General features: G+C 38.5%; 1 protein-coding gene and 1 long non-coding RNA gene across 3 annotated transcripts in view; one reads left to right on the forward strand and one right to left on the reverse strand.

Annotated features, from left to right (window-relative positions):
* Positions 1–27,194, forward strand: part of tbc1d22a (TBC1 domain family, member 22a) — a 130,313-nt gene that overhangs the window by 15,971 nt on the left and 87,148 nt on the right. The window contains exons 6-8 of one of the 2 annotated variants that reach the window (XM_007577889.2): positions 10,301–10,371; positions 19,034–19,162; positions 21,713–21,775. In XM_007577889.2, coding sequence (XP_007577951.1) covers positions 10,301–10,371; positions 19,034–19,162; positions 21,713–21,775 — 263 coding nt within the window. Of the gene's footprint in view, positions 1–10,300; positions 10,372–19,033; positions 19,163–21,712; positions 21,776–22,242; positions 22,309–27,194 lie in introns of both variants that reach the window. The other variant, XM_007577881.2, reaches the window with a different exon arrangement.
* On the reverse strand, positions 12,212–26,994 carry LOC107833737 (uncharacterized). The gene is made up of 3 exons (XR_001659502.1): positions 25,226–26,994; positions 23,873–23,874; positions 12,212–12,222 (listed from the first exon to the last, which is right to left on the reverse strand). It is a non-coding gene; the product is annotated as an uncharacterized LOC107833737 (long non-coding RNA).

A 27,194-nucleotide genomic window follows, 5' to 3' on the forward strand; every position in this document is an offset into this window, starting at 1 on the left:
AAACTGCCCTCTCTGTGTTCTTGGTTGTAATAACCACACAAAGGCACATGATGGCCGTGCCTACGTGTGCGCGCTCACTGCCTCCGAGCACATCCCCAGGCGGAACACCTGACATAATAAGGTTGGTCCGACCACCAGCTGTCTCCTGTGTCAGAATCCTCCCAGACTGTCTGCCTCGGTTTATTCATACGTTACACCATGTGGTCTTCTGAGAAATGTTTTTTTTTTCCCATTCTCTTCCTCTTTAATCAGCTTCACTGGACACAATCCCAGTGGTTAAAGTGCCACTTTTGGTGCAGCAGGAGAGTTTTTTTAGTCAAAGTCAAGTTGGGCTTAAATGTTTCTTAATTTCACATCTTTTAAAGGAATGACTGTATGTGGTGGCACGATGAGAAAAAGACAAACATTTTTATTTTTTTACCTTTTCAGCAACTTAAGTGGTGTTCAGTTTTATTTTGTTGACTTTATTCTTCTTCAGGCTCATGGTAGACCTAATATTACCTAATTATTTAGTTCAACACCACTAGTTGCATATCTGTATGCTGATTTCTGTGAAGAGTTTTACAAGCACCATATTTAATAAAAATAAAAAAAAATACCATGAACTTACAGTATTTACGGAAAGGATAATAACTACATTTTTTTATTAATTTGGGGCATCATTACTACTTTTTCAGTCATAATATAGTTATTACTATACTTATGATGATGAGGTCTTTTTACAGCTTAATATATAAATTTTAGGACAAATATAACGTGAACCACTTCCACCTAATTTAGAAATAGTTTAATATGGCTGGGCCAGCTTCAAATAATTGACTGTGCACATCATTATTTCATTCCAATAATAAAAAAAATGTTCTTCACACACACGGACACACACTCTCATCTATGTCCAGTGTCCTCTTGCAGCCATCTGGGCCATCCATCAGGCGTCCTGCGTAGGTATAAACCAGGAAGGGAGCATCTTTTTATTTTTTTAAATTCTTTTATATACAGGAGTCCCATTAGTTTACGAGCCGTCTGCTCCCAGGTGCTTTGGTTTTGTCCTTTAGATGAGTCGGACCATTCAGGACTCTCACAAAGCGTTCAAGGTTTATTGGATGGAGGCTGGACTTTTTTAATACATCGTATGATAAAGGTGTCCCTCCTGATTGTATTGTTTTTTTTTTGTTTTTTTTGAATAAATAAAATGTATCCAGATGATGCTGGAGCGGTGTAACAGAACAATGTTCACAATCAAAACTCATTCAAGGGTTATGGACGCCTCTCATCACCACCATCTATTGCACTGGACTTTTCCTAACTCTTGACTACTACTTCTCTCTCTAACCCGTTTGTTGAAACTTTACTTCTAAACTCAGAACTCGGTATGAATCCACCGATTTCAGTTCGAGCTAGCATTAGGATGGGCTTAGGAAGCTCTGCCCGCCCAACGCGCCTCTACTCCACGTGTGTGTGGCGTCCTCATGCGTAAATGTGTGTGTTGTAGCGTACCGTGTGCTGTTTTGCCCCAGTAGTCGCGCTCCGTATGAATGATGCTTGAATAGTGCATGGCTCCGGCCTGCCAACTGTCATCCTGCGTGCTCCTGTCAGCTTCCTGCTCAGGCAGCACTGACTGACAGCGCTTCCTCCATTCCTCCCAGTCTTCCGTTCTTACTGGCCTTCACAGGATCGTGCACACCGGTGAGGCAGGTTGACTGACTGACAGGAAGACATAGAAGAGGCGCAGAGACACTCCTTGACCTATGCTTTTAAAGTCGTGTTGCAAGAGAAGATGTTCCATAGCAACGCAAGTTAATTTTGTTCATGTTTGGATTCTAATGCAGCTGGGAGAAGCTTTCCTCAACTTGTTAGAGCATCAAAGGTGCTGACTAACCTTGACTTTAACTAGATACATTAACGGAGTAGTTTTTAATAAAGCTATGTCTTGATTAACCCACCAGACAATCACCAACCTAGTTGTTGTTGTTCTTTTTGGCAAAGTGTTGAAATTCAAGTCATATTACTTTTAAATCATATTTGATAAATTCAGCAGTTTTTATAACAACTAAATAGTAATAGTTGCTTGAATGTGCTTTAAAATGGCACTATATTGCTTTTAAAACACATACTGCTCCTTTAATCAAGACAGATTTAGTTGGGGGGGGGGGTTCTGTAAACCTCATGACTTTTTGTGTGTGCATAGACAAGAATTTATTTATTTATGTATTTTTTTGTCGTAATCGAACCCAAATGCAAATGCTTCGCCCTCTGAATCTTTGAAGTGTCATTGAGCGTCCGTTCGGTCAGACGGTCCCGCCTCAGAGCAGCTGTTGTTAGTGTTCAACACAAGGTACACGGTGTCCTAATCACCCCCCTGTGGTCCCCAGCTTAACTCCAGCCAAGACAAAGGGCACCCCTGCTTGGTCATGCATAATGGAATACAGTGTGGAGAGCAGACCTAACAGCAGCTGCCCTTGAGTCGCACATTAATGCTGTTACAGGTGTTTTTTTTTGTTTTTTTTTTTCTTTCAGGCCAGCGAGGGGAAGAAAGCTTCCTGCAGGGTTGAGGCTTTCTCGCTGGGCTAATTCCCCCGAGGCCTGTCCCCCTGCCAGCATGATAAACACCCACAAAACCGATCATACTAATTTCCAAAGAACGCGTATAATAATGACTCTCTGCCAGCCCCCGTGGGAAAACTTTGCAGTTGCTTGCCCCCGCTCGCATTACTCCGTGTGTTTTGACATAATTGCCTGATGAGCGAATTGACTCCAAATTGAGTTTTAGTTTTTAATGAGTTCCCTTGTATTGTTTTCATAGAGGCATGATTTCAATTAGGAATTGTTTTTTTTTTTTCCTCTTTCCTTCCCCCTCTGTGTGTATGTATTACAACGCATAAAGAGAAGTGACAAATCCGTCAGCCGGAAGTGGCTCGTTTGCGTCGTTAACCGGAGGCGACGAGATCAGCCGGTCCCCTCCGTCACCTCTGGGACGGGCGCAGAAACTTTTTCGCCCACGTTATGACAAGCTATGCGCTGAGCAAAAAAAAAAAAAAGAAAAAAAGAATAGATTAATTTTCAAAATGTCACAAAATGCCTTTAATTCATTCCATTGGAGCAGGGGCTTGGCCGGATGTCTCATTCATAATGCACAAGAGATCGCACCAGAGTTGGACATGTTTTCTGAGAGATGAGCAAGTCTCACACTAATGAAACGACATCTGCAATTTAGCCTGGACGTCGACTGGGTTCATGTTGCCCTCTCTGTCTTTTTGCCCACTGAGGGGAAATAGAGTTTTGTTCCTTAAATATTATTTGAACGTTTTTTTGTTTTTTTTTTGTCTTAAATGGGAAATATTTGGAAGAATATTTCCAAAATTCCCTGGTAAAACATTGATACCTTAAACGTTTAAGTTACTGAAATTCACATATAGTTTAAAGACAACCTCATTTGGAAAAGTTTCAAGGAAAAATCTAGAAGTTTAGGGACAAATCTTATAATGACATAATTTTATTTAATACAATTTAAATCTCAGTGCTACAAAGTGACAACAAAAGCATTAACCAAAGTAAAAATGATTAAAAACTAATTTAAAATATTAATCATAAGATTCAAGGACTTTAAAAAAAGAGAAAATTAGTTAAAATAAAAGACAGATGACCGAAACCAACTTCATCCTTGAACTTTATTTCAGTCAAAGTTCAAGGACAAACTGCAAATTGTTTTTGCAGAACAAGATGGTAGGACCCGGGTGGGCTGATGTCACTAAGAACCTTGGAAACGCAACGAGTGCAATGGTTAAAAAAAAATCCAGATTTTCCAGAAATTAAATAGTTAAAACCAGAAAATTTGATTAATCCAGAGGTTCCCAAACTGTGGGGTGCGCCCCCTAGGGGGGGCTCCGTGTCATTGCAGGGAGGGCGCGGGGAGCCGTCTGGATGAAAAAAGAAAACAAAACATGAACACTGTATGCGCTGGGTTTTTACCTTAGAATGGGCAACTCTCTGTTATTCCTATGTCAATTTGATATTGTAGAGGCTTCCATACTTCCCATATTTGTGTCCTCTGTCACTTTTATCAGCAGTTAAAACTGTTTAATCCGTTGTTAACATGTTGTAACCTGTTTTTCTGAGCCGCCTTTAAACGCAACATGAGCGCTACGACGCTCGCGCTGGATTTACACCTGTGAAGGAGACCTGCTGCTGCTGGGCGGAGCTACGTAGGTTTGTGTTAGAATCACGGCAGCAAACCAGCAAAACGCAAAGAACTTTTCACAGTTTGTCCCTCCAACTAACCGACTGACTTGAGTAAAGCTGCTGGATGCAGGTAATGTTAGCTAAAAGATGACTAGCTAATATCAATACAGAACCTTAAGCTTAACAAGTACCTTGTAGGCTACCGATGTTGGTGTCTATTTTCAGCTACGTACATTCATTTTGCCCCCAAAAAAGTCGATGCCCCCCCCTGCTCCCCTCCCACATGCGTCGTTTCAACCAGACAGCCATTTGTAATCCATAGGGGGGGGTCGCAGAAAATGTTTGGAAACCACTGGATTAATCAATAATCTATCTGTTGAGATAAAATCTATTTATCTCAACCTGACTGAAATGGAAGTGGAAAAGGGTTTAGTTTTTACCAGGAGTAAATAAATGAGCTAAAGCTGGAAAGGGTTATCTCCATTCAAACATTTTCTTTCCAAGCTCGCAAAAAGCTACTCGATTGTCCTGCAGGTGAGAGTTTGGACAGCGGTGCGCAGTGCAACGGCGACGCTCAGATGAACGAGTTTGAGCGGCATGTGTGCGGCTTCCTTGAAATTTGTTCCAGGACGGGGATGCAACGAGCGCTGGCCCACTAACACCTCTACACACCTCCTCGCTTTGCCTCTTTTGGTGAGATTAATGTTCGGTGGGTGAAATATAATGCAGTTTAATTAAGCCCAAGCCACCAAGATTCATGAACTCATTTCTTTGCCTGACAGTGCAAATGAAGGTTCAAAGGGTACAAGGGGGGGAGGAAAAGGGGAGAGATCTTCGATTAGGTGTTGGAAGAAATATAACTATAGGAGAGTTTGCACAGGATATATATATATATTTTTTACCCTTTACTACTGCCTTAAAAGTAGATGAGGTTGTGAGTTAGGGACTTGAGATCTGTTTCTTGACTTGGGGTGAACTTTTAGGACTACTTTAGCATCTCTTTGAAGGATTTTGTGGCCTTTGTCCACAGCATTTAGGCAGGAAACTGGAACGGAGAAGTGGGGAAGACACCACAAGGATCCGGAATCGACACCCGGACCGCTTTTAGGAAGAATAGTCGTTATATTTATAGGGAACCAGCTTTACTGCTACCCCACACCGCCTCGGCATTATTCTTTTTCCCTCTACAAAAACAAACTAATCAGAAAAAGTGAGAGTTTTAGGGCACACAACGCCTCAAACTGCAGCCATTCAATTTAATGTATTTTATCTAGACTTTATGTGACGGGCGAGTTCTCTTTTCACAGAATGATACACTTTATATCCGATTTTAATTGATTGCTTTCTCGCTTTCTTTTCTAAAAACAAAAAAAAAAGACGTTTCAAATGATGGAAAACAAAAAGTGGCTTTTATTTCAGTCTTTCCTTCTGAGTTGTATGACGGAGAATCAGGGCCAGGCTTCAATAATTTTACGTTAATTATGAGAATCTAGTCATAACATTAGTAAACATAAAGAAGCAATTTTACCAGAAGAATTTCTTAAAATAAAATAAAATAAATGAAAAAAATTAGTTTTAATGGGAAAAAGCTTGGATAATTAATTTTTTGTAATTTTTTGTGTATGGCGAAAAAATACTACTTCATTCTCCTAATATTACAGTTGTATTCTCATAATGTTATGACTTCATTCTTGTAATTAAAATAAAAATGCTGGATCCTTATATATATTTTTTTATTGTTATAGGGTTGATCTGAATTCAACGTCCAAATAAATAAATTAAAAAGAAGGTTAAAGACACGCTTATTAAGCAACATGGTGGCTTTGGACGTGATGACATCACCCCATGGAAACCAAAGTAAAAAAAAAAAAAAACTGAAACTCCTGACTCCGTTGATCAATGAAAACAATTTATCGCACATCCCTAAAACATCGTCAAACTCTTTCAACACTCACCATCTTCAGTTTATCTGTTAATAAAACATGCCCTTCACCATATATCACCATGGCGACGATGTGTTCAGGTGGCCAGTTTTCCACCGCATAATTTGTTTTGGATGTAGACCAAAAACCTTAAACTGAGTTCAGACGAGATTAGATTTAAAAAAAAAAAGTATATCCACAAAGCTATAACTTCATTCATAGTTATAGCTTTTGTTCTTTTAGTTCTCTGCTTTTGTTTTTCAGATTTCAAAAGCAAAAAGAACAAAAAAAAAGCTGTCTTAAAGCAGTCAGGGTATATTTCCTGTATTTTCTTGAATTCCTGAGACCTTTTTTTTTTTTTTTTTTTTTTTTTTTTTTTTTTTTGGTATTTTCATTTTAAATGACGCTGCTGCAGAGGTAGCCTTGAGGTAATCGAAACCTTCCCACACTGTGGAGCACTGACTCCTCTGAACTAACACAGCCATGCTGCGCACTAGATCACTGTATTGGATTTCTGTATAATTAAAGCCAGCGGGGGGACAAGGTAAGGCAGAAATTTTAAGTGGAAGATGTGCAGGAACTATAGTGAATAAATAGCCGCTCTCATCAGTTGAACAAGCTCTAATGCGTTTCACTCAATTTAGCCAATGGACTTAGCCCGTTGCTATTTCCTATTATGTTATCTGTCACTGGCCCTACATTGCATTTGCCTTGAAGAACAGGCAAGGCAGAGTCGTTTGGCAGCGCTAATCAATACCATTCACTCCGCGCGAAGGCCTTATCAATTTCCAGGCAGTGCCCTGAATAAGAGTTGAGGAGGAATTTGGCTGATTCATTACATACATTTCACGGGTTTTTTCCCCCTCTTCTTTTTTATTTCAACTCTGAAAGGTGTGTTCGGGCACGAGCGATTAATTTGCAAGTAAATCAGTTTCCCCTCTGCCTTCGCTCCCAGAATGCAGGTAAACCTGTTCAATTACAAGTGAAAAGATTTCATTAGGGTTTTTTTTTTTTTTTTTTTTTAATGTTTCTCAGTTTTGCTGTGGCGACTTGTCTTGTTGAATAATACAGGTTTGTATACTTCGCGGGGCGGGCGGGCTGTTTGTGAATAATGAGTCGGTGTTAACACAAGGTCATCTAGGAACTTCCTGCTCTCATGATGGACTGCCGGAACGTTCAATATCCTGAACACTCTGACGGTGGTAGGAGAGGTCACTCTGGACTAAATTAAAGCATTACTTAGATTGGCCACGTCTTTTTTTCTGCGTCCGCGTTCCCGTAGATTTCCATAATGGGGATAATTCACAGCACTTTGCAGAAGTGTTAACACCTCCTAAACCTTTCGCATTGCAGTCACAAACATATTTGTGTTTCGATTGGGATTTTTTCAATAATCACAAACCAAAGAGCCATTTTGGCCCTTCAGGTAAAAATAAATTAATAATAATAATAATATAATAATAAAAAGCTCGTTTAGAGCCAAAAATGTTACATAACCTTCTGTGAAATGACAATTTAAAAATCTTTTAAGTATTTACAGTAGAACATTTTCTTTTTTTTTTTGTTGTTGTTGAAAGAACCACTACTTTGTTTTTAGATTATTTTTAATTTTTTAGATTTTAAAACACACAACCCCCTTGTAAAACTATCCCTGTCATGATAACAAATATTTACAGGATGATGAACCATCCCGGAAATTATCGCAAGAAACGATAATATTGTTATTTTGATACCATTTTCAGTTGCATAATCACACAAGTTTGTCTCGTCGAAGACCAATAAACTCTAATTTTGTACAGAACACAACATGGGAACTGGAAAACATTTTAAATATCCAAAAATAACAAAAAAGAGGGAATAAAAACCATATTTAAGTAGGTTTATTAAGTATCTAAACAAAATTGCCCATGAATAATTATTCATTTATCAATATGGACATTATTAAGTGCTTCTTAATTTAACGTGCGAATAGTTGAATAAGTGATAGGCATACGTAAAACGTTTAGAATAGGATTGGTAAAAATATTTTGAATAACTTATTTGTGGGAAATGATTTAAACAGCAACAACAAGAAAACACTTGGTTTCCAACATAGTGACAAATAATAAATATCACTGATACTTGTCATTCTGTTGTGGAAATTTAATGAAGTATTTACGCGATATTAAAAAAAAATCTTACAAAAATTTTCATTTTGTTATATCTACATTTAAAATACATATACTTGTGCCTTGTTCTGACCAAATTTTTAAGAGACATTAATAATTTCTCTTAATTTCCTGTGTTTCCATCACTATCATCGCAGGTTTGTCATCCTCAGTAAAATGTTCACAGCTTGGGATATTAGTTTATAACTTTCCCCAGCTTTAAGCTTCCCCACATTGCAGTGGACGTTGCAGTTCTGTAACATTTTAAACTTTGCACCGCAATTGTTTTATCGAGAATCAGCTTTGACGTTAGATGAAAATGAATCCAGATGGAGGGAATAACGTTAGATTTATTTTGTACTACAACTTTATTGCGAGAGCGAACCTGATTAGCCAAAAAATATATCCAAAATAAGTCCCACAGACAAAAGCTTTAAAACACACGGGGAAAAGTACTTTTCCCTTCAATCATTGCTGATCCCCATCCTCCCATATCCTATACTGTCACTGTACGTGTGTGTGTTGGAGAGAAATAGCACCGGCTGGCTGAAACCTTGCATTAAGCCATATTTTCTGGGTCCTCATGAGCCCAAAGGGGATTACTCTCCACCAATTTAAAAGTTCAATTTGCACCTCTCCATCAGATTCATTTTACATTATAGCCTGCAGGTTCCCCTGCCCCAGCCTGGGGAAAAAGTAGTTAATAGTCCACTTCTAACCCATCATATTTTTAGTGCCAAAAAGACAGATGGGAACAGAAGTTTGGAAATTGAGGATAGGGTAAGTTGCCAACTTGCTATCAGAATAAGACAAATATGGTCCTACTTTGGACAAAGGGTGTGTTTTTTTTTTTCAGCACTGTGTGAACATGTGTAATGAAAAATTTAATTTCGTTTTGTTACAAACTAGTCTTACTGTCTGCTGGTAAATACTAATATCTGATACATTCTGATATCCGGTATTTGTAAAGCTTTGGCCGAACTACTCAAATTAAGGAGAAATTGTTTAGCTTATAAAGAGTTCTCTTTAAAAAAAATCTTTAATGCACAAGAAGGCAGAAATTATTTAGATAAGAAACTGAGAAGTTGGGGCACAACTGATGTAGAACAGGGTTTGTAACAATTTTTCAGAAATAGTCTAAATTATTGTCTTTAGCATTGTGAACCATAAGTTACACTATGATGCAGCTTTGTGTGTTTTGTAGAAAGTGGAGACTGTTAACTTGATGTGGACTTGGAAAAGGCTGCTAGATTTGTACTTTTAGCTTGTTTATTGACAGAAGTGGAAACCTCAAAAAAAAAAAAGAAAAAAAAAAAGTGATTTTTGGTGAATCCCTAAAAGTGTTTAGGCGAATTCGCCTAAATTCACACAAATTTGGCACCTTAGAAGACCAGAAACGTTGAACGTCGAAGCTCTATGTCTCTTTCTTCATCTCTCTCTATCCCACATGCATCTCACTCTCACAAATAAACATGGCGCTGTCTGTGCTTTTTGTGTCCTTCTGTCAGTATTACAGCGCCACAGATTGGCCTGACATACCTGTTGCATCATTTTTTTTTTAGATGTTGCATATTTTTTCCTAATTGTTTACAAAGAAGTATGCAGTGCTCGTCTCAGTCTGTACGTTTGGATGGGTTTTACCAGCTGTTGATGCCCACATTTGATGTATAGAAGATATTAAAGCTCTCATAGGAGGGGTTGGGAAATTGTGATGATGAAAAAGAAAGCAGGAAGTCAGAAAAATAACTAGCAGTTTTGCATTGTTTTTAAGATTCCTGACTCTTTGATTACATATCCCCTCATCTGTTTGCTTCTTTCATTTCTCTCACTTTATCGCCTCTTAATCTGATGATCATGGAATGGTAACTTTTACTTTTTGTCAATTTTTGTCTTTTCTGCTTAACTCTCCTACAGTAGATTCAAGGTCTAGAATATAAACACAGCATTATGACATTTACTGTGTGATCAATCTCATTTCAAAGAGCATCTCTTGTGTAAAGGTGTGGTAGTTTGAGAAATAACGGACCTCATGGTGTTTTTGTTGTCTTGCAGAGGAGCTGCGGAAGCTCAGCTGGTCTGGAATCCCGCGGCAAGTTCGACCGATAGCCTGGAAGCTTCTATCTGTGAGTTTTTAGCCGCACATTTCCACACAGCATAAAAGATAAAATACTCGCAAAAAATAAACAAAAAAACGATTGCACACAAGCACGGCTCTAAAACAAACCTCACGTAGCACCATAAACGTGGAATTTATACGGATTCATAAAAACTGAGCAGCACAGTCGCACATAAAAACCCAGATAAACTGTTACACATAAGAACCGCATGGTGTTGATCTCCGACACGCACACTAAAATACAAAGTTGCTGTCGTGTTTTTTTTTTTTTCCTTTCTTCTCCTCCCTCCCTTCCCTTCCTGTTTTGATTTATGAAGACCAAGAGCCGTCTTTTTATTTATTTATTTTTTATTCCCCCCCATGCCCCCCTCCCAAACTTCAATAGGGAAAATTAATTGTGAGGCACAAATAATTTATTCATGAGAAGCACGGTGTGTTTACTCATTAAGCCATTGTTGTGGTGTACAGCTCTTAGTCTGCTGAGGAAAGTCTGGCTTTTTGAACGCCATGACTCTCCCATTAATTACAGCACAATAGCTAATGTGCCGCAGAAAAGATGTCATTAAAGGTGCGCGGATGTATGTGTGCCTGTTCGTGCCGCTTTTTCCGGTGGTTGGAGGTTACCGACCGGCTCTTAAGCTATTAACGGCGCCTTTGTTTGGTGCCCGTCTCAGATAGAGGCTCATAACACCGTATTCAGTCACAAAGCACCAGATGATTGTTTGTGTATGTATATTGTATGTATTTATATGTGTGCTTCCGGCAGTACAGCTAATGTACCGTACATAATACCTCATTAAAGGTTTGTTGGTGTTGGTTTTCATTTGTGCATCTTAGTGTGTGTGTAGGGTGTGTGAATGTGTTTGGGGAATAGCTTCTATGATTCAATAATAAATTGACTACTCTTGTGTTTATTTTATGGTTTTGGCCACTCAAAGGGCTATTTAAAAACTAGTTCCATTATTAAAGCACTTTTTAAAATTACAAGCATACGTCCATTTAAAATATCTGTGGATTTACCTATTAAACCACAGACACTTTGATCAGTTGATTCTCTATGCTGTAAAATTTAGGGTGTTTCCACACCTGATGGCAAAAATAGCAACATTTGTTAGATTTTCAGATGGTGCGGTTCTCTTTCACGCAGCACTTTGTCAAACAAACTAAACCCTTTGAAAACTATTCCTCCTCTCACCTGTGGTGGCGCTACACCAAGAACCACTGACACAAAAACCTCTGAAGGCGACATGAGGCATAACTTCCTCCTTCACGAAATGTAAAGAAAAATGGGGTGGCATCAGATTGAAGCGTTGGTAGGATTTCTCTTTTGTCTTGGGCAATAGATCACGAAGTATTTTTCCTGCTAGCACAAGAGTCGCACATTTTGTTTTGGTTGTATTTACCAAGAATGCCCTGTGATACAGTCCGCTTTCTACTTTCCTTGTTAAGATAAGATGCTCAACTCCCTAAAAAGAAAGTGCTGTCTCCATCCATAGATTGTAGTAGATATAGACGTTTACCGTATCCCTCCATTTTCTACGAGACTCCAACTCTATCATCGTCGTTTATTAGTGAAGGACAGAAAATAGACTGTCCAGAATCAGCAGCATGTCCAATAAAATCACTGGCTCAGAAAAGAGGATGCTGGGAGATTAATATAAAAAGCAAACAAAACAAAAGATCACACAAAGTCGTCCCCTGTTTGGAGAATTTTAGCTTCCGAGAGCATTTATGTAAAATAATTTATCGCAAGTGCAATAATGTTCCAACTGTTGTTATTCAGATGTAATGTTGTTAGTTTGTGGCTTTTTTGTCAACTTTTTTTTATATAACCACCATGCAAAGACAAAGGAGAAATCTAGACATCTGTGTATAATAAGTATTATTACTGTAGTATCCTGCCTCAGGCTGGGTTGTAGGTTTATTTTGCTCATTGTCATTAAAAAAAAGGTGTTTATGACAGGAACACGGTATTCACCCGAAATTCAAATCATCTTTTATTTTTTAATATCTTCACGTCTCTTTTGGCTTAAACGGGGTCAAATCAGCTGCTGCGCCTAAAGTCGGAGGGGACGGAGTTGAAATCCCTTCTGAAGTCGTACCACTTGATCTCATGACCTTATCCGCACTTACTTTTCTCCTTCGCTTGATCACCTCATTTCATTTTTATTTTTTCCTCATCCAACAAAAACTGCTTGAACAACACTGTTTTTCACTCGACGGTTTGATAATTCCTGTTATGTGATGTCGTGATTTACTGCTTTCTTTTACCGTTGTAAGCAAGCGTGGACATAAAAAAACAAATCCTGGAACAGTATTCTGTAAAGGAGAAACTAGGAGAAAAGTAATAACCTCTCTGATAGCCGTTTTTTTTTTCATTTCTTTCTTTTTCATCATCTTCACCAGACTCCATAAGTCTGCCTGCAGCCTCACAAACACACGTGCTTAAACTTCCTATTATTTCACAAATAATACCGTTTTATTTCATTTGTTTAAGGAGCACTCGGTGTCCAAGCCTGAAGGCGGAAGGAAAAAATTAAATGGCTTTGCCAAATAAAAAGGAAAAAGAAAAGAAAACCTTGCCCTGTAGCAAAATGTACATTTGCTAATGGAGTGTGGCTGTTAAATGTGAAATGGTGGGAGAGTGGGGGGAAAAAAAAGAAAAAATAAAACTAACTGGCTGTGGAAATATTGATAAGGGTAAAGGGCTTTATGAAATACATCAGAGAGCGGCAGCAGCTGATTCCAAGATTATGTTAAATAGTTACCGTGCGACAGCTCACATGCTGTAATTACGTTGCCTGGGAGAAGAGAGCAATGTATTTTTCATCTGACTTACTGATGTCCACCCTTTGTGTTCTTTAATCTTCCGGTTTCCCCCGCCCTTTGACCTTTTGGAAGGAAAGTGATCGTTCTTGGAGGAAGTTGCATCTTTAATAAATTTGCTAATTAATTCTATGTTCTAGCATGTTTTTTTTTTCCTTTTTCCCCACTTATACCCAAAATATTTGCGTGGCCTTAGATTAATTTAAAAAAATAATCGTAAGTTTAAAAAAATAAATGGTAAGTACATATATAAAGGTAAATGTCAGTAGCATGTAGGGAACCATTAAGATGTGGACTTACTCCATTTAGCATGCTAACGTAGCTAATGCATCAATGAAGAGCTAAAATGCTTATTTTAGCTTACAGCTAAAGTTAGCATGAGGGCTATCACTAGCATGTTGACACTACCAGTAGGATATGAGTTATCACTCGCATGTTGACTAGCAGTGACTTACTCCAACCAGTATGTAAACATTTGTGTATAAGCTAAAATTAGCCAAAATGCTAAGGTTAGCATAAATGCTGTCAGTAGCATGTGGGTTATCACCAGCATGTTGACTTGCACACTGCAATGCATTGGCCTGCTCTCCTGTTTATTGCTACAGCATGCCCCTATAAAAAAGAAAAAGAAAAAAAAAGACAAAAAATCTGAAAAGTGTGGCATGGATTTGTATTCCTCCATCTTGAGTCAAAACTGTTACCTTTCGCTTCAACTACAGCTGCTATTTTTGGGGGGTATGTCACTACCAACCATGTGCAGTTAGATGGACAGTATCAGATTTGCATATTTCAAGAATTGGATTTAGTCCTGAACTTTGACTGGACCAGTGTATGACAAAATTATGTCATCTAAGCTAGGGGGCCAATCTGCAACCTGTAGCTCTTTGCCCCTCCTACTGTGGCTCTTACAAAACCAACAAAATATTTAAAAAAAAAAGTTTTTTGATTATGGACACAATAACAAAGGGTCGCTTTAGAAGTTTTCCTGTAAGTTTTTATGCAAAAATCTGCTTGTAGTATCTAGCGAAATGCTTTTTAAAGCAGCTAGCTTCAAATATACTTATCTATCTTCAGTTTTCATATTTACAGATAAGACTCGCCTCATTCTACAAAATAGTTTCTTTTCCTCTTTTATAATAGATGATTCTTTTTTTATCTAAAATCTGAAAAACAGTATATTTTTTCCGTACTTCTGCTTGCTTTCATAATAAAATATTTTTTTTTAGAAATGTGTTCTTTGCGTCTCTTGGCGAGTTTTATTTTGTTGCAGCGGGGGCGGCAGCGGCTCTTGGAACAGAAAAGGTTACTGACTCACACCCTCATCTCAAGCCTCTTAGAGCATGATGCTGCCACCACCCACCATGTTTCACCATAAGGGATGTTGTATTCATTTGATGCAGTGTGTTTTTGTGTGAATATTTAATTCTTAAACTTACCCAAAAATCAAATCAGAATGCTTGTGTTTGAACACACAGAGGAAACTTCTCACTACGTTCTGATATTCCAACTTTCTACTAGAAAGGATTATATTATTAAAGAACATTTCTGATTTGGAGGAGGGAGAAAAAGTCGCTTTAAAAAAGTGGATCGAATACGAACTCTTCAAGATAACACGAACCAGACTTCGGAACTTGCGAGATGTTTCTTTAAAAATACAGATGGGCAGACACTCGAGGGATGAGAAGTTTAATTTTAATCCATCTTCTCTTGTGCTCACTCTGGGACAGATTCCAATCTGCTTCCAGGATAATGTTTTCCTGCAAAGTAGAAATCAATTTAGAGAGGAGACTAAGTAAAAAGAACTGTTTCATTTAAATCCCCTCCCCCCCAAAATGTTTTCCCCCAGGGATATCTTCTGTGCGCTTCTTATTTATTTGTGTATCTTTTTTTTTTCCCCTTTAGTTTTATAGAGGTGGATCTTCCTTTAGGAGGAGAACAGGCAATATTTCAGGGAAGAATGAAGAGATCAGGTGTGCAGGAGGAAGTGCAAGAACTGCTATGTTTTACACCAACCTTATCAGGTCGTACTTCAGTGATATTCAATAATCAACATCTAAAAAAAACAAAACAAAAAAAAAGTGAACGAGCCTCTTTTAATAAAAGGAAACAAAAGCCAGTCTTCAACCAGAAATAATCTGAGGCCAGCACTGGGCTTAATATGACAACAATGCTAATGACGATAAATGGTAATCATCATTTATACTAATAATTAAAAATAAGACTATGCATGATGACGATGATGACGATGATGATGATGGAAAAAATAATGAGCGAGGGTAGAAAAATGAGAATCCATCCCTCTATTGTCTAATCCTGCTGGTCCTTTCAGGGACCCGGAGGGTCTGGTTCTTATCTTTAGTAATTAAAACATAATAAAAACAGAAGGTAATTATAAAGATGGAACAATAATAATAGTACTAGCAGTAGTAATCCTTTTAAAATTTACTGTTGCAGTGACAGTAGTACCATTGATTAAAAAAATGTAATAGTAAAACAGCAAAGAATGATAATAAAGAATAATACAATATAACAGTAAATAATAAAAATTAGGTAAAATAATATGAATTTGAAATAAATCAAATAGTAAAAATCACAATAAGTAAAAATAAGAATAATAAACCAGAATAAAGTTGAAAATAATAAGTAAGAAAATAAATAATAAACAAACCTAATGTGAGATGTGAGAGAACTATTTTAATGAAGGTAACAATGGCCAATGGGATAAATATTCCTTACAATGAAAAAAAAGTAGATTATATTTGTAATTTTGTGAATGACAAAGACGGTGTTAAGAGTAATGATAACAGTAAACGTGTTAAAATGATGATGAGGATGATAATGATAGTAATATTGATGATGAAGATGGTAAAAAATAAACGATAACACTTTGAAAATGACCATCATAAATAAAGATCATTAACGGTGAATGTCACATTAACAGTGGGCCTGATCCTTGGTAACCAAACAAATTCATAAAGGTCTTTTTTAAATCTGTGCGCGTATCTTTGCACTGTCTCATTGAGCAGTAATGCAGCTCCAGTGCTACTAACCTCCTTTAAGCTGTCCATTAACCTTCAGCCGACACACACACACACATACACACTCTGCCTCATTTGGCAGCGGGCCCCCCTCTACACTGGAGCCCAGTGCTTTGTAGCTGGCCTGTAGCGTCCTGTGTTTGTGTGTACACAGGCCTTGCGTGTGTTTGCATATGGAGCCGTTTCAACATGTGACGGCTTGGACGTTTTGGCAGAGCGACCGTCGGGTAGAAAAGTCGGCGGTGCTGATGGGTGGGGGCGACTAACGTAGCCAATGTTCAGCCTGATTTGTGCTGGCACAAACATGGCCGTCTGGATGCATGGCAGCGCTGAGATGGGCTGTAAATGAGTACGGAGTTGACCTCCTTCACAGTAAATTTTCTCTATTTTTTTAATGTACGGAAACAAACAGCCAAACATCTGAATGACATATTTACATGTGGGTTTATTTGTCCTGACAAACACACGAGTGAGAGAGGGGGGAGGGGGCGAACAACAATCTGTTTATTTTTTTTCCCCTCCCACAGCTAAGTTTGCTTTTAACCGTTCCCAGGGTGTTGGCCAGAGCGTATATCAGTCTGTTGACACGTCTGCGAGCAAAACGCTCGGGTGAGACAAACAATCCTCTGTGCTCCTTGAACATCTCAAGGGCCTGAGTCTGGGGAAACCACAAATAAAACACCAAAGAAGAAACTTTACTACTGTTAAATACTCCTCTCTAGACGCTTGCCAGAAGTTGACTGTGTGTTCGTCTCTCGTGGCCAAAGAAATGGAAGCTTGCGTCCAGAAAAACGGTTAATTACATCAAGATGCCAAAAAGAAAACGCCATATTTGAATGTATTTTATCTTAAGAAAAGACTGTGCATGAAATAAATCGAAACAGAAAGATATAATTAGTGCTAGAAAAGCATGCAATACTACATTGATCGGTTTATATGTTCATCATTTATCCCAGCTGTATCTGTGTGAAATATCATAGAAGATGATTGCACTATAAATTGACTCGAAAGGATTGACAACCCTGGAGATTTAAGTGCGAAGAACAACAAAACTGCAATGGAATTTATTTATTTATTGAATTGAAACCTTGCAAAATATCTTCAGAACTCGACCTAAACTGAGCTAGTAAAAAATAGTTCTTAGAATCGAGTTCTAAATAAGTTGACGAAATTCTTCAAATTTTCCGAGCCTGTCCCCTGTGGGCTCCCCAGCGGCTTGTTTTTGCCGTCACCGTGACACATTTTCCAAGCCCTAAATGTATCTTTTAGCACACTTTCGAAAATTCTAATGCCATGATTCTTTTATAACCCCACAGTTTTAAGTTACGTCTGGACTTGGTTGGACTCGACTTTCTCCTCGTTGCGTAAGCCGCACTGCGCTGAGATGAACGCTCACTCACACACGCACTCTCGCAAATTCTGTCATTTATACCCATTCCCCACATAAACACACAGCCAGGTAGGCCTAAGGAGCCGCAGACGTTGTGCAACACAGCCCAAAAATGGTCCTTCTAATCCCGGGTGTTGGAGTTTGCTTTGCAGAACTTTTCTAGCAAACTTAAACTACAACTTTTAAAGTGTTACTACTTAATGAAAGATGGCAGAAAACACTGAAAATTCACAAGAAAAATCAGTCTAAAAGAACATTTGCAGTGCTGAAGTAAGCATATTGAAGCCTTACTCTAACATATTTTGAAAACACTCCTAACAGCTAACCTAATAAGACAACATAAATCTATTGGTAACACAGAATTATAGTGAGCTGAAAAACTATTGATATCCAAGGGACATTTTCTCATTTTTCCTCATAACTAAAAACTTTTTACATGACCAACCAGACACTGCAAAAAGACAAAATCCTACCAAGCATTTTTGGTCAACTTGCAAATACCTTAGTACATTTAAAATAAGACAAAACTAACTTGCAAGTAACTTTTCAGCATAAAATAGGAGCTTGCCTTAAGAAAATAATTCCTTAATATTGATGAAAAAGTCTGGTTCTACTGGCAGATTTCACTTGCAATTATTACTTTTTCATCAGTATTAGGAATTGTTTATTTAAAACAAGCTGCTTCCTCCTGAAAAGTTACTTGTAAGTTCAAGTGTTGTAGGATATTTGCATTAGAAACTAGACCAAAGGTATATTGTTTTTGCAGTGCAGCAGTGCTTAACTATGGAGTAGAATGAAAAGCTTATGAAATTTGGAAAACCTGTTAGAGATAAATGCAATGTTTTCCCATCATGCATCACAAAAATGGCAATAGGAAGGTGTTTGAATGCTCCACCACATTGAAGATGATCTGTTCAGTGAATCTGTGTTTTCTTGGTTTATCACAAAACAAGTAATTTGAAATTTGTGCTTACCACACATAAAAGTTAAATACTTGTTTTCGACTTGATTTAAGGGATTTATGTATCCAGTGTGAATTGACAGCATCATTGCCTGTGTTATCTCCGTTGGGGGGGGAAGAAAAATAAACCCAGAGCTCACAGTTGATTAGCTTAGCATATAAACTGGAAACTCGTCTGTTTCTCTCCAAAGATGAGTTGCCAGGCAACTGGCAGTGAAAACTACCCAAGCATTTTGCTTTTTCCCAGCCACAACTTCACTTTATAACAAGCCTCCTGCTGCTTCAATTAGGATCCAAAACTTACAATGAGGGGTGCTGCTCAAAAAGAAAAAAAAATCATAAATGTATTCAAATTCAGAACATGTCAAATATGGTTCAATTTAAAAATTCAAATCAGAAGTTTATAGTTTTTTTTTTCTTCTTTTTTAATCCTCTCTTTGACTTTGCCTTTCAGGGTTATCTGCCTGCCAATGCAGAGAGGCGAGAAAGCGTTCTACAGAGGAAGAGACAAGAATATTTCGGCTTCATCCAGCAATACTACGACTCGCGCAATGATGAGCACCATCAAGACACATACAGACAGGTATATGCTGACATGCCTTCACACACTGGGAGCCAAAATATAACACACTTGTCTGACACTGAACGACTCACCTGTGTGCTGCCGAACCTTTCCCTATTGGTCAGGATGTGGATGACGAAGCTGTTTAAACCAGGAAGCCAATACTTAAGCTTGGATCACATCTCTTCATGTTAAGTCAGGTTTATTCTACTGACTGGTATCTTAGCTTTGTGTGTTAAGCAGCCTGATTCTACTGACGAAGACGAAGGTAACCCTGTACTGTACTGTTTCAAACAACAGGGTTTGCCCCTGTGTGTTATAAGCCTGGCAGGCCACCAGGCTTTATTTGCTCCCCCGCCAGGCTAAGCGTCGTCTGTTTTTTTTTGTAATGGGGTTTCTAGTTTTTACACCGGTGACAGTAAAGACTGATTCATCTAGCGCCGTCCCTGCACCTGCACATTGGCCTCATTGTTTAATGACAATGCCTGCTCGTGCACCTCCAAATTTTGATAACTTTTAACACAAAAGCGCACTGGGGGACTGCCTTAGCGCCTTTACTGCCAGGTTCAGCATATTCTCTGGAGGAAACGTTAAATAAATATCTAACAAAGTCGGGGTTTACTGGTCACCAGTGTGATTTTCCTGGTTCTGAAAGCCCAGTCCTAGCATGTTTTCACAGACTTACTTCCACAGTCTCAGTTGCAGGAAACATCCAGATGTTCCCGTTGTATTGTGTTCTTTGTTTTCATTCGCCGCGTCCTCTCTGGACTGTTTATTTTTCGCTCGTGTCAACATGACTCGAGCGTGGTCGAGCTCTGTTCAGAGCAGGGACAGCCGGCTTCAAAGAGCTGCTTAAATGAACACTTTTCTGTGGCTTTGAAAATCTACTCCCCTCTGCCCCTCTCTCTCTGTTTATCTGTCAGTCTTTCACCCTTTGCACACTCCTTCTTTTTAACATTGGACTACTTCCTGTTCATTTGAAGCCGATAAGAAACTTCAAAGTATGCTGTCAGTCTCGGAGCTCCACACATTTTTCATATTTGGCCCAATTTCCCATTGATCTCCTCGTCACAGCTGCCACAAAGCTGGCACACTTTGTTGTGATGATTGTTTGAATCGCGTCCTGTAGCCACATTATAACCGTTTTGGATTGTGTAGTAATTTCTGATTTTGCTTTTGCTGCGTGCCTTATTGTGTTTGCAAATTTTTTATTTTTTTTCCCTCAGTGTGCATGGTCTTGATTTTGATCCCTTTTTAAGGATGGATTTTCTAAAAATGCCTGGATGTTTATAGATCTTTTTCCTGGTTAGTTCATCAACCTCTGAATATCCACCTGTCTGTTTTCCTTTGACTTTCTTTCTCTGTTTTCTTTTTCAATCTTTCTTTCACTCTTAGTTTTTTTCACCATTTTTTTCTGCCTCTTTGTTTCTTTTATTCTTTCTTTGTCTTTATTCATTTATTTCACTCTTTATCATTGACTTCATTTTTTTATTTATTTCACTTTCTTTCTGTCTTTCTTCCTGTCTTTCACTTTTTCTTTTTCTCTTTTCTTTCACTCTTTTTTTCATTCTTTCACTTTTTCTTTCTTTATTTCTTCTTTTCTTCCACTCTTTCTTTTTGCCTTTCTTGTTGTTGTAACCCTTATGAAGCTTCTTGCTTCCTCCTTCCTGCAGGATCTATAAAGTGCTGTCTGTGATTTTCTTCATACAAACGAAATGTATTTATTACAATAAGATACATTTCATTGTCCTGAACTTTATTTTAAAAGTCACAATATTCTCTTTTTGAAATATTTCAAGAATGTTGGTGTTTACGTCACAGCAGTCATTCTTCCTTGAGGGTCTAAGTTACTTGTGTCTTGTTATGTTACAGTGTTACTTGTTGCATCATGTTTTTTTTGTGTGTTTTTTTTTTGTTTTTTTGTTGGTATGCAATGAACACAAGCACAACCTTTTGATATGTGGATGTCAACAGACGGCTTGTGATGAAGGAGGAGCTGCTTGGTAGAGATGAGGTTTCAGATAAAATCCAGGATTAAAAATTTAAAAACATCGCTTGAAATTCACTACACCCAGAGTAAGACTTTGTGCTGGAATGACTTTTGACCCTTAAATGCCTTCACATCGACATTTCTAAAGTCACCAATGACATTTTGAAGAACTGACTGATAAGATCTTGTTTGATACATTTATCTCATGTTAGCTAGCATTAGCTGTTAACGCTTCCATTTCAGATTCAACTAGGTATAGCATCTAGTTGTTGTATTTCTGAATATAATAGTCACTTCTGGTGTAGAGTTTGAGTTGCAATACTCACTTAAAATTGCTTGTTTATAATCTCCAGAGTTTGTTGTGGCAAGCATCTTTAGTTAATTGAGAATCTTTTGCAATGCACAAAGATTTCATTTTCAAATACTAGCATACACTGATTGTGGTATTAAGGTGACAAAATATGTATGTATGTGTGTGTGTATATATATATATAAGTTGATGATATGACTCCCTAATGAACACTGGGTGTGTTTGTGTCGGTCTGAGTCTCTAACACATTTCCTTTCCGTGTTGCTGTCAGATCCATATAGACATTCCTAGGATGAGTCCTGAAAATTTGGTGTTGCAGCCAAAGGTGACAGAGGTAAGGCGTCCAGGACTGTGGCTACGGCTGCTGCGCACTAGTCCTCTGAGTGACTAGTGCGCGCACGCACACACACTCTTCCAGACTGTTTCAGCCGGCCCGTCTCAAGCTGCCGCCCTGCATCCGTCTGGCTCCCTTCTGACGAATCTGTCCGCCTGCTGTATTGTTCGTCTGCGGGGGTAGACGGTCAGAAATGGCGGAAAAACGTGGTCTTGCAACGCTACTCACAGAAACATCAAAGGGGTGGCGTCCCATTATGCTAAAGGCCGCCCATCTGCACACACCCCCAAAGCCACAGCTGCTTTCCATTTCAGAACACCAGAAACCCCAGTCTGACTCCAATCAAGAACACCAATCCACTAACTGTTGCTCTCGCTCCGTTCTCCGTTTCTGTCTGTAATGGCCAGATCCGTGCTAACCTGCCCGTTGCTTCCTGTTTGTCTTTCTCTTTCTTTCTCTCCCCGCAGATTCACATAGACATACCGAGAACTAATCCTCTTATTCCTCTTTTCCAACAAGCTTCTGTCCAAGAGGTGAGACCCCACTTGCAGGAGCATGCACACCACCTCACAGTAGGAGGGTTTTCCCTTTTGCCTTAAGACTCACTCAGTCCATGTTTATGAAAAATCAAAAGAATCAGCTTGGTTAGTTTTCTTATATAGTTTTTTAGAGGGGCAGTATTATGTAAAAATCAATGATTTTGAGCTTTACATCTTATTGTAATGTTTTTTCCTCATTAAAAACATCTGGAGTGTTGCCTCGAGTCTTTCATGAATCAGTTTAACGTCTGGTTGGACTTAGCTCCGCCTTCGAGGCGCAGCTCCTCCTCGAAGCTGCAGTTTCCAAGCTTCCGCCTCTCAGTGGTAAAAAATGTTGCTAAAGGGTTAATAATGATGACTTTCTGGAGGCGGAGTTTCAGAAAAAGCAGGAGTTTCTTAAAGAGACAGAGGCCCAATATTAAGGCTTTAAATTACAAAGTCAAATTTAGTTTATAGATTTTCTAGCAACTGAAAGTAACCATTGTATACCAACATCAAGTAACTATGCTCCAGGAAAATACATAATGATGTCCTTTTATGAACACAATAAGAAAATTCCTATGTGCAGCTCCAAAAAGCTGAGGTAAAACAGGAAAACCCTCACTGTAGAACACTGCATGATGTGAAAAAAAAGAGCACAAATTAAAAGCATAAACATAATTTCTTCAGGCATGCATGGAATCAGACAACCCTGAACTTTTTTCACTCTGCATGGCTGCCACTTGTATCTTTTTGTTGTGCTTTGTTTGTGCTTCTGAAAAGAAAATGTGCTTTTATATATCTAGGTTGTTTTATGCTATTGAAGTAAGACTGTAAAGTGAGCAGCAGTTTAAACAGTCTGGCTCGTGGGTACTTCCAGAGCCAGGCACTTTTTTTTTTTTTTCCATCAAAACGACGTGCAAAAAGCTTTGAAATAAGATCATTTATTGCTGCATCATAATCTTGAAAATCCTGAAAAATGTCGATTCATTCAACCATTGAAGTATGTTGCGTTCAGAGTGGGAAATGCACCAATTACTGCAAACCCTGCCATCTTGTACTATTTAGGTTCAGACACCGAGTGGGCTGTGGAAAGAGGTTCTACGTTGTTTCTTTTTCGATTTTGGTCGGCCTTGCATCTCATGATGGCTGCATTTATTTCCTTGGCCAACGATGAGAAATATGTTTAAAAAAAACAAACCCAACAAAAAAAAGAAGAAAAAAAAAAATCTAAACATGCAGCAAGCCAAATAAACGGGGCAAAGCAGCCAACAAATGCTGAAGACAATCTCTGGCTGAGCAAAATGTGACAAAACCTTTGCTTTCACATTACAGACGTTTATGTTATATAACCTATAATTAAATGTGAGGTGATGAGCAAAAGAACTATAAATAACCGTTTCTACTTCGCTCGCATGCTGATACTCGCTCTGTAGGTAGATTTTTCAGGCAGCCGTAATAATCAGCATCTAGAACATCACATTTGCCCCCCTGAGAAACGTGTCATCAATATACAGAACTCACTTCCTGTTTTTTTTATTTTTTAGAAAAACAATGTAAAATCATACTTTATAATTACAGCTCTAATCACTCTACATGATTATTATTTAGACCCTTTAAAATCATTTTAGGGGCACCAGTAATCATGCTACTAGTCATTTTATTATTATTTTTTAAATTTTCCTCTCTGGAAAAATTTTTTCTCAAAGGGTTTGGATTAAAAAAAAAAAATCAGTGTGAGATTATTCTGCTGCAACAAAAGATGAATATAACGTTTAAGATTTTTATTTATACATCTCCGCCAGAGGTTCAACCAAATACGTGCATATTTGTGGGTCAGTTACGTATATAACCTTTTAAAATACTGAAAACGAGCATTTTTAGCACTGATGATAAAGTATCGAAATCCGGCTTCCTACGGAAACCAGCTGGATCTCATTCCTTTCCGGAGCTTATTAACTCACAGTTTCTGCCGAGGCCCGTCACAGACATGAGCCCGAGAAACGGTAAACACAAAGAAGAGTTCCCAATAATGAGGTGGAGGCTAATGAGGAGGCCAGCACTTGAGGCCGCTCTGTTACGTCCACCTCTACACAGGTGTGAGTGAGCCTGGTAACCACACACACAAGCACGCTGTCTAAGAAATGTTGGTGTGCAAAACAGAGTAGAAATTCGAGTATTGAGCTCAGGCTCTTTAGTCGACGCAGCGCCTCAGGCAGCACCACCTCCCACTGTCGCTGGTTGTACAGGTTAAAACGCTGCGCTGTAATCAGAGGTAAGAAGGGAAACGGGATCGGATGACAACGAGTCGCTGATGTCTTTTCTGCATTGCGAGCTGCTACTGTAAATGTAACTTTTTGTGGGGGGTTTCTCCACCCAGCACTTTTGCTCTCTTTCTAAAATAAAGGTGCAGAATAAATATATTCATAGAAATTAGATTGTTTCTTAATTTAAGTTAATGCAAAGTGCATTAAATGATGAAGAACATTTATCCAGGGTTTCCCCCAGTGTAGGTCTGGTGGGTCTCCAGGCTTTAATTTTCACCCCGCCAGGCTAAGCGTAATTTATTTTAAGTATGTTTTTTTTATACACTTGTAACAGTGATATTAAAGACGAATTAAGCTAGGTTTATAGTTGACATATTCCCAAATTGTGATTCCTGTTTGTGCATCTCCAAAATTTTGTATCTTTTCACTTTTTTTTTTAATTTTTTTTTAAATTTTTTTTTTATTACATAAAAACACGGTGGGCCACCGGTGGATTGCCCCAGCGCCCCTACCACTGGGCTTAGAAGGTTTTCTGGGGGAAACCCTATTTGTCCTTTCATCCTTGATTCCATTTTTTTGTGAAAGGAACAATTTCCTCTCCACTTTTTTGAGATTAGCCTTATCTTGGTCCTTGGGGTCTCGAGCTAATGGGATGAAGCCATAACCGTTTGACACAGGAGGCGCAGGGAAAGCCGATTTCCTGTCCTGCAGATGCTTTGTTGGAAGAATCTGAGGTTAATGTGAGATTAGCAGAACGTGCTCTAAACTTTGATGTCTCTCTTTGATTTTTATTTTTTAAGCACACAAACAGAAGATGTCTCTCTTCACCCGCAGCAAGGAAAAAAAAAAAAGAAAAAAAAAAAAGGGTGTTGGTTCACCCAGCATAGCTCTCTGTGTAGCTGCCAGTGTGAAATATGCATGTCAGCTTTGGAAGCTGCATGAAAAGAAAGTCCCATTACCCACTCGGCCTTCTATCGCCGGCACCTCTTCCTGTTTGATTGATGCGGCTTTGATAAGAAAAGAGCGGGCAGGTGGAGGAGAGTCTGCGAGAGATCTGCTACTGTCTGACATCACCGCGTTTACATCAAGTCAGAAATAAAATGAGTAATTCGCTTGTTATACACATGGCATATTCCCAAAAAACAAGGGGTGCAGGGAAAAGAAGAAAAAACTTGATAGGTTGGGGGCTATGCCAAGATGTGAGAGCTCTTTTTGATGAAGGAGAGGTAAAGACATTTGGACACCAGAAAAACAAGCTGAGCATCAAGCCCTCTTCAATTCACTCTGGCTGACAGCATTAAAGAGTCCCTCATAACAAAGATGGAAGTGTTCGCCCGGCAAAAAAAACCCCAAGAAAAAACCCCTGAAAGTATTGAAAAGGAGAGGAAAGAGAGGGAGAAGGACGGGCGGAGTCACAGAGAAGAAGAGCAATAGATTGAATACACTCGTGTCAAAATGAGGTTTAAAATGGGCTGAATCAAATGTTTAGCTGGGAAACGGTAATCAGATGGTGCTTAACGGCGTTGAAGCCAAATCAATTCATTTTGAATTACTATTTAGCTCTTGGAGGAGCCTGTTTTTATTAATTGAACTCAATCCTTTCTGAACCGGAGAGGCACCGATCAAAGATTGTTGTTGCCGATTTCCAGTCATAAATGCTTTTAAGAAACCAACCCACCAAATCCAGATACAACAGATTCCTTTTTTTACTTCATGGGAAAAAAAAAAATATTAAATCACCCTCAAAATAAAGCATTTGTAGAAAAATAAAACACTTTTGTCTCATATGTTAGGAGGGGAGGCGGATACAGGTATCCAAACAAATAAAACCCAGCTAAAAGAGAATTACAGGCTAATTTTCCATTCCCATTTCTTTTATTTTTTCATTTTTATTATTAATTTTTTAGAAATGACTGTCCACTTTAATGTTTGAATATAAAAGTAGCTCATATTTATATCTTGGTCAGTTAACTTATTCATTAATTTCCCTTAACTGTGCTACATTACAGAGCAGTTGATGTTATACCGCTTTTAAATTTTTTAAACGAAGGTGAAAGGAATGCAGAGTTGACATTTTTCATCTGTTTTAAGCGTTTTGTATTAACAGTTAGCACAATTACCTCAATAAACTAGGCTAAGTTGGCATTGCTAATCATGTATTTAGCATAGAGTATGTAGACTCTTTCCACAAAGCTGAACTCTTCAGAAGGAGAAAACAGCCACTTTGCTGTGACGTGTTCAGCTTTTCCTGTTAGCTGCTAACAGTTAGCTTCCTAATGTTTCTAGAAACTTCTTTGTGCTTCCTCACAAGAAGATTAGAAAGTAGCTAACTGAGCATCAGCTTCCACGCTGAACAGCGTTGTCATTAAAGCGAGATGGTAGTGCTTGGTATGGTGCGTTCACTGACAGCGGGGAACAAAAGAACCATGGTGAAGCATAAAGTTTACTTTTCCCGGTAACACCTTATTTGAAGGGGGGTGAATAAGACTGACATGACACTGCCATAAACATAACACCTGTCATGAACATGAATAAGCCTTCATGAATATTTATGACTGTTGTCCTAAAGCATCGTTCGGTAAATTATGACACTTTTAATACAAAGTTGACATTATTCAAAATGTCTTTGTTATG

Source organism: Poecilia formosa, unplaced genomic scaffold (assembly GCF_000485575.1).
Source record: "Poecilia formosa unplaced genomic scaffold, Poecilia_formosa-5.1.2 Scaffold9, whole genome shotgun sequence".
NCBI lineage: Eukaryota > Metazoa > Chordata > Actinopteri > Cyprinodontiformes > Poeciliidae > Poecilia > Poecilia formosa.